At 49.3% G+C, this 8,475-nt stretch overlaps 1 protein-coding gene across 2 annotated transcripts in view; it reads left to right on the top strand.

The window, feature by feature from the left end:
• The first annotated feature begins 6,448 nt into the window (after nucleotides 1–6,448).
• The window catches only part of ARFGEF2 (ARF guanine nucleotide exchange factor 2), a 97,796-nt gene continuing 95,769 nt past the window's right edge, over nucleotides 6,449–8,475 (top strand). For both annotated transcript variants that reach the window (XR_013967454.1, XM_080814265.1), the window contains exon 1: nucleotides 6,449–6,740. Coding sequence is in view for 1 of the 2 variants with exons in the window: in XM_080814265.1 (XP_080670391.1) it covers nucleotides 6,620–6,740 (121 nt within the window). In the remaining variant the exon portion in view is untranslated. The remainder of the gene's footprint in view (nucleotides 6,741–8,475) is intronic.

The following is an 8,475-nucleotide window of genomic DNA, read 5'->3' as shown; positions in this document are numbered from 1 at the left end:
TTTTTTAGTGCGATCGGACACAGGTACACAAACAGACAACAATTGCTACATACATAACTTCTTCTGGAGTCTTCCAAGTCTACCTCTGGGGCTTCTTCTAAATAGAAGGCCGCCACCAAACAGGGCTTCGGCCTCAAGCACCCTCCCCAGCCCTGGGACAGGAGTCAGGGGAGGCTGCGCTTGGGTTTTGCCTTAAAGCAAACATGGAAAATAAATGTTTCAAAGAGAACAGGGACTCACAGAAGCTCTGTGGGGGGCAGGGGCAAGCCCTCCAGGACAGTGAGGCGTACAACAAGTCTGTGTGTACCGGGAAGAAACCAGACCGGCAGCTGGAAAGGCCAGCTGGAGGCACAGCCACCGGGGCCTCAGGTGACTGGTTCACGCTACCAAGTTGAGACATTACTCAGAGGAAAGCAGGAGTCAGAACACACTCTGCTGGCTGCCAGTTTTAGTTGGTAGGACGAAGTTCAGAGGCAAGAGACAGGGAACCAAAAAATAAAAAGTGCTTATGTCTACCTCGTGTAAAAGTTCAGAGGCAAGAGACAGGGAACCAAAAAATAAAAGGTGCTTATGTCTACCTCATGTAAAAGCCAATAGGTAAGCGCCCCAGAACAGGCAAGGCTCTCCAGAATGTCAGGGACCCAGGCACCTTCGCTCTTGTGGCTCTCCTGAGAAAAACAACTGTTTCACGTTGCTGCGTGGGTCCCATATGGCTGCTGGCAAAGCGACAATGGGAGGGGGCTGTTAGATAAAACCCAATATATCCAGTTTCATTGTATTGTTTCTTTTTTTTTTAAGATTTTATTTATTTATTTGAGATAGAGAGTGAGAGAGAAAGAGCACAGAGGAAGAGGGAGAAGCAGACTTCCCTGCTGAGCAGAGAGCCTGATGTGAGACTCTATCCCAGGACCCTGAGATCGTGCCCTGAGCCAAAGACAGACGTTTAACCGACTGAGCCACCCAGACGCCCTGATTTATTTTATTTTTTATGTAATCTCTACACCCACCGCGGGGCCTAAACTCATGACCGCAAGATCGAGAGTTGCATGCTCTTCCAAATGAGCCAGCCAGGCACCCCCTCAGTTTTATATACATATATATATTCCCTCCAGCTATATTTTAATTTCAGGTAAACAGTGATTTTTAAAAAAATATAACAATGTCCCAGTTATAGCATGAGACATACTTACACTTCAAAAAAGTGTATGAGACATACTTATACTTAAAAAAAAGTATTCCTGGTTTATCTGAAATTCAAATTTAACTTCTGTGACAAATTACCACAAATTAAGCCAATAAATTGGCTTAACACCAATTTATTCTCTCATAGTTTGGGAGGCCAGAGGTGTACAATGGATCAGCGGGGTTGTCTTCCTTTTTTTTTCTTTTTTTAAGATTTTATTTATTTATTTGACTGAGAGAGAGAGAGAGAGCACGCACAAGCAGGGTGAGCAGGAGAAGGTTGCCCACTGAGCAGGGAGCCTGATGCGGGGCTCGATCCCAGGACCCCAGGATCATGATGGGAGCTAAAGACAGGTGCTTAACCACTTAATCGACTGAGCCACCCAGATGCCCCAGCAGGGTGGTGTCCCTTGTGGGGGCACCAAGAGAGATAGCATTTCTCCACCTTTTCCAGCTTCTAGAGGCTGCCTGTGTTCCTCGGCTTGTGGTCCCACATCACCGCCACCTCCACTTCCAATGTCTCAGCTTCTTCTGACACTGGCCCTCATGTGTTCCTCTAATAAGGACTCTTATGATTTTTTAAGCCAGCCAGGTAATTTAGGATGATTTCCCCATTTCAAAACCCTTAACTTAATCACGCCTTCAAAGTTCCCTTCACGCGGTGCCTGGCTGGCTTAGTCAGCATAGCACGTGACTCTTGATCTCAGGGTTGTGAGTTCAAGCCCCATGCTGGGCATAGAGATTAGTTTAAAAAAAAAAAAAAAAAACCCAGAAACAGAAACAGGGTGCCTGGGTGGCTCAGTCAATTGGGTGTCTGGCTTTGGCTCAGGTCATCATCCCAGGGTCCTGGGATTGAGCCCCGTGTCAGGCTCCTTGCTCAGCAGAGAGGCTGCTTCTCTCTCTACCCCTACCCCTGCTCATGCTCTCTCTCTCTCACACACACAAAAAAATAAAATCTTAAAAAACAAAACATAAAAAAGTCCCTTTTGCTCTATAAGTTTCACAAGTTCAGGAGATTGATATGTGGCTATCTTTGGGGACCATTACTGTGCCTACCATAGAAATACAGAAGTCACTGATGAAATTATTAAATCCTGTGGACCTCAAACCACCCACCTCCATTCACCCATAAATAGCTACCGAGCACCTCCTACGTGCTGTGGCATAGAGCTGTGAGCAAGACAGACAATGTATCTACATGGATGCATGTTCGACCTGGGGAAGAGGAGATAATAAGCAAACAAACTCATATGAAAAGAGACCTTTCTTTTAAAAGGCGGAGCCTAATTTTTCTCCTCTTCCGTGTGGGCTGCACTTAGTCATTCACTTCTAAAGCAACTCTACGCACATCAAGGGAAAACTGTATTTTTGTCTAGAACTTTGCCAAATGTCATTCCCCATTGCAAAACCGCACCACTGACATTTACGTCAACCACAGTCCAGTCTCCAATAGACCTTGCCAGCCCGCACGGTGAGCCACCTCAGAGACAATTCACAGAACAATCGCTGGAGCTTCCTGGAGCTGCTCTCTCTCTCTCTCTCTTTTTTTTTTCCTCTTGGATCCCTTGCTGGGGGACAGTGAGGTGCCATGTCCCGAGAACATTCAAGCAGCTCCTTGCAAAGATGAATAACTGAGATCCGCAGCCAACAGCCATGTGAGTAAGCCACCTTGGAAGCAGTTCCTGAAGCCCCAGTCGAGCCTTCAGATGGCCGCAGCCCCAGCTGACTGCTTGACTACCACCCGTGGGAGCTCCTGAGCCAGAACTACCCAAGCTGCTCTCAAACTCCACAGAAATTATGGGGCAATACATGTTTGCTGTTGTTGTTGTTGTTTAGAGAGATAACGAGAGCAAACGGGCTGGGGGAGACGGGCAGGAGAGGAAGAATCTTTTTTTTTTTTTTTAAATAAACATATAATGTATTTTTATCCCCAGGGGTACAGGTCTGTGAATCGCCAGGTTTACACATTTCACAGCACTCATCATAGCACATACCCTCCCCAAAGTCCATATCCCCACCACCCTCTCCCGTCCCGCCTCCCCCCAGCAACCCTCAGTCTGTGTTTTGAGATTGAGTCTTTTATGGTTTGTCTCCCTCCCGATCCCATCTTCTTTCATTTTTTCTTTTCCTACCCCCCCCAACCTCCCCACATCGCATCTAGGAGAGGAAGAATCTTAAGCAGACTCCCCAGTGAGCGCAGAGCCTGATGTGGGACTCGATCTCATGACCTGAGCCAAAATCAAGAGTTAGATGCCCAACAGACTGAGTCACCCAGGCGCTCCAATAAATGTTTGAGTTTCAGCCATTAAGTGTTCAGGTAGTTTTACAGGTTCAGGCAATGATGCAGCAATAAATAACTAATACACAGACAAATAAACACCCCCATTTCAAATTGAGTTTCGTGCGATAAAGAAAATAAATCCAGATGACATGGAATCCAGTGGTGAGGGTGGGGATGGTATGACAGGGAGGTTGGTGAAAGCCTCCCTCGTGGGTGACCGGGAGCTGGGAACAGAATGACAGGAAGATGTCAGTCAGATATGCTTTCCAACCCAATAGCTACTGCACTCCTTTTTTTTAATAATCACAAGCCCTCTGTTAACTATTCTGAAACAAAATTCGTAGATAACAGATTCTTTCTACACACGTAATTTTAAAAAGTTAACAAAAGGGACACCTGGGTGGCTCAGCTGGTTGTATCTGCCTTCGATTCAGGTCTTGATCCGGGGTCCTGGGATCAAGCCCTGTGTTGGGCTCTCTGCTCAGTAGGCAGCCTGCTTCTCCCTCTCCCTCGGCCCCTCCTCTGCTTGTGCTCTCTCTCTCTTGCTCACTCTCTCTTTCAAATAAATAAAATCTTTTTAAAAAAACGTAACAAGAAACAAAGACAAAACAAAAGGAAAGAGATGTACAATCTGCAAATTTCATTCCAGTATATAAATGCCAAGGCACGATTACACTAAGAGATAAAATAAAGCCGTCAGATGCCGGAACCTAAAAGTAGAATTCCCTGGATTATGACCATTGCAGACTGGTCGGAGGTACGGTTGTGGCAACTCAAATACCAGAGCCAGCACAAATGGTAGTAATGTGGTTTTGAAATGGAGAGCAACATTTGGTAAAGTTCCAGACAAAATGCAGTTTTCTCTTGAACTACGGTAATAGTCGCATTCCCAGAAAATTCGATATATATTCAGGCTACGAAAAATGCTTTTTGTTTGTATGTCAAGCAGATGTACATTCTAGTTTCAGATGACAATTAATAGGCTTTTCACCTCCAAGAATATCTACTGCAGCCACACGAGACTACATAGGATTGTCCAGCTCTCTAAAGGATGTTGTCTAGCAATCTGCTCCCCACTTATGACAATAAAATTTCAAAAGGTCCCTCGGGTTGGTACTGGCTTCACTGAGAAGCACGGACTAGGAGGCATGTAAGCCAAACCATTAATGGGAACAAAACCGAATCCAGAACGGCGCCAGAGTCCTGAGGAGGAAGAAGGGAAAAGAGAGATGAGGGCAGAGAGTCAGGCATGGTGAGTCCATTCCAAGGGCAATTGAGAGTAACTGTGGGTTTTCAGCATGAAGTGGCATGGCCTGACCTCACTGTGGGGGATGGCACAAAACATATTAGTCTGTGGCTTGTATTGCCTTGTTGGAGCATCTCACACATCCATTCATTCACTCATTCATTCAACATGTATGGATTGAGAGGTGTCTCAGTGATGCACTGCTGTGTGACAACCCCCAAATATAGTGGGTCAGCCTAGCAAAAATGTGTTGCTTTCTGCTGTTCTGTGGCTTGGCTGTGAAGTTCTGCTGGCCTCACAAGGCTTATTCAAGGTGCTGCAATCAGCTTGTGAGTTGGCGGGGCTGGGAGCTCTGGGACGACTGGGAGGACAGGACCTCTTTCTCTGTGCGCTCTTTCTTCAGTACGTCCCTGAGCATCTGAGGCCTCTTGCTGCCCAGGCTCACTTTCACCACATTCCATTAGTTAAGGCAAGTCACAAAACTGCTCCAAGGGGGTAGAGAAACAAACTTTACTTCCTGATGAGAAGAGCTGCAAAGCTGCACTACACCAATGGAATTTATGGCCATGAAACATTCTACCTGGCTCTGGACCAGGCCCTGGGGAGAATGCTGACCCTTTGCGGCCTATACCTTAGTCTGACAACATGTAAGTCGGTAAGTGCAAAAGGCCAGAACGTGTTGTAAAAACACATCAAATGAGGCCGGGGGGGGGGGGGGTCCTGTACACCCAGCAGTCAGGGAGAGCCTCCTGAGATGTTTGAGCTGAGACCAGAGCATTTGAGCATGGCTGCCTGGGAAGTTTCTGGGGTTTTCAAGAAAGACAGGAACCTTGCAGGAACTGTGCTCAGCACCAAGGCTCCCTGCGGGGGATGCACGTGGTGTGAAAGGAAGGGCTCCAGGGGGCATCACCAAAGGTGTTGTGACATCACTGGCGGTGGGATAGAAGGCAAGGGGCCCTGCGGCCAGACTTTTGTCTCCTTACACTCACTTGAAGACTGTGTGACACTGCTGATCCCCGTTTCTTCCTGTCAGACGCCCCTAACACCCCTGCCCCGTGCACAGCACCGACGAGAACCACAGATTTATGAACGTGGACGGACACACTCCGAAGGGAGGTGCACGGAGGCGGCACGAGACGCACAGTTCACCGAACTGGACGGCCGGGCGTGGGCTCTACGGCTGCGACGGGAAGGTGGGGCGGAAGGTGTGCGCCCCGCCAACAGGCACCGCGAGAGCCCGTGTCTGGAGAGCGTCCATGAATACCCCTTCTCTCTCGGCCCTCGCTTCACCTCCTCTTTCCCTCCACCCGTTCCTTTCCTTCCCTCTCTCCTTCTCCCTCCGTGTTTTCCTGCCGTTCTCTCACACTTCTCTCCCACCCCACTTCCTCTTCCATTTCATTCCTCTTCCCTTCTCCCAATTCCCCTCCTCCCTGCATTTTCTCCCCTTCTCCTCACCTCCTTTCCCCTCTTTTCCTCTCCTGAGCTCTCCTCTTCCTACCTCCTCTCTCCCCTCAGCCCTTCACCTCCAATCGCCCCCTTCCCCACCTGTCCTGCCGGTCCCCTCCAGCCTTTTTACACTTCCACACGCCTACCCGACCTTCTTTTTCCCCCTCCTCTCTCTTTCGCCCCGCCCCTCCTTGCCCATCGGGCCCCGCCCCCAGCCACAGGCCCCGCCCCGCAGGAGGTCACGGGGTCGACGGACGCGCGGCGGCCGTAGCGGCCCCGCCAGTCACGTGGTCACGTGACGCGCTCCAACATGGCGGCGCCGTGGGGCCGCGGCGTAGCTTCCTGACGGGGCGGCGCGGACGGACGCGGCCGGTGCTGGCCGGGACGCCGGGCCCGCAGCCTCTCTCGCCCGCTTGCTCGCGCCGCCCGCCCGCGGGGCTGCCAGCCCCCGCCGGGCCGGGGCCATGCAGGAGAGCCAGACCAAGAGCATGTTCGTGTCCCGGGCCCTGGAGAAGATCCTAGCCGACAAGGAGGTGAAGCGGCCCCAGCACTCCCAGCTGCGCAGGGCCTGCCAGGTGGCGCTCGGTGGGTGAGCCGCTCCGGCCCGGCCCCGCGCCGGCCTCCCCACGCCGGCCGTTACCCCGCCCGGCCTCCTGGCCTCCACCTCCCCCGACCTCGAATCCCACCTTCCCGGCCCTCTTATGATACCCGGGGGAAACAGATGCCCTGGCAGCTCGGGACTGGCCCAAGGTCACCTAGCAAGTTAGTGACAAGCTGGTGCTAGCTCTCCAGCTTCCCAGCCCAGGGCTCTTGCCACGACTCCTTGCCGTCCTGTTTCCTGGTTCCTCCCTCACCACCCTCAGAAGCAGTAGCCCTTGCCCCAAGTTTTTTCTTTACTTGCGTTCTTCTAGTTAGGGTTCCCCACGTGAGCAGAGCAGGTGGGAAGAGCTGCTCAACTGGTTTAGGGAAACCCCTGAGGCTTGCTTTCGAAGTCCCGGATTGGAGAATGTTTTCCTTTCATTTGGGGCTCTCCCGTAATTCCGTCGTATCCTACACCTCCTATGTAGATGCAAGAGATCTCCTTATTGCGGGCAGTTCACTAAAATAGAGGGTCTGTGAGGGCAAAGAGACTTGTCTGTTTTATTCACTGCTGGACCCCCTGCACCCGCAGTAGTGCCTGGCACGTGGTAGGTGTTGATTGAATGGACCCACAGATTATGGAAGGAGGAAGAGAACTCTAACTCATAGCTAGTTAAACCCTTGGTAGTTGATTACAGCATCGACGTGCTGTCTTTTAGTTTTGATCATTGAAATATTTATCAAATGCCCACTGTCTGTTAGGCACTGTGATGGGCACTGAGGGTACCGTGGGGAACAAGACCGACAAGGTATTTGCTCTTGTGGCGATTATACTCTAAAAGGAGAAGCAACAACAAAAGAATAATGAGATGTTTTTGAATACTGATAAATACTTCTGTGAAAGTCAAACAGCAAGATGTGATAAAGAGGGCCTGATGACTGCTTTTGATAGGTTGTCAAGAAAGTAATTCTTTCTGAGGAGGTGACATTTGAGCTGAGTCCTGAAAGGCAAGACATACCCACCATGTGGAGTTGCTGGAGAAGAGAGTTCTGGGCAGTTAGGATCAATACATTTGCCCAGGGCTAACTTCAAGCTAATTCACCCCCCTCCCATGCCTTTGGTTTGGAATCTGTAAAAAGACTTGTTTTTTCCTAACAAATTGACTGAGTAAATGGAAAATTTGACTTTTCTGTCAGAGAGTTTGAAGTTGCCATCACTTTTCTCACCACATTTGGTATGAGGTATAGTGCTGGAATTCTTTTCTTGAGGCCTGGGGATGAGCTTGTGAACTCTGCACTTCTTGGGGGAAAGGTCCATGGCTTTCATCTGATTCTCAGAAGGGTCTGAGGCTCCCTCAAGGGTCAAGAACTATTGATGGAGAGGTTGTTGTTGCTTAGATAATCTGGAAACAGATGTTAGTCCTGTGAAATCCAGGATCAATTGGAGGAATTTACTAAGATTTAGATTTGTAAAGCTTTTCTGTTCAGAAAATCAAGGCTAACTGTTGGATATTGTTTTATCAGGAGTGCAGGATAAGCACTACAAAGCCGTTTGTTAGGCAAAAACCCAATACTTATAACTCCATTTTTAAATCTGCCCGGATTCTCGCCTCTCCATATTACTCTAAGAGTATTGTTGCAGAAATTTAAAAATAGTAATCTGACAGAGAAGTTTTCATTCCTCCTTCAGAAGACCTGACATAAGATTTTCACCAAATTGTGTATCCCATTGTTGGAACCT

Source organism: Martes martes (assembly GCF_963455335.1).
Source record: "Martes martes genome assembly, chromosome: 9".
Taxonomy (NCBI): Eukaryota; Metazoa; Chordata; class Mammalia; order Carnivora; family Mustelidae; genus Martes; species Martes martes.
The sequence above is the reverse complement of the archived record's forward strand: the minus strand, read 5'-3'. Positions and strand labels throughout refer to the sequence as shown.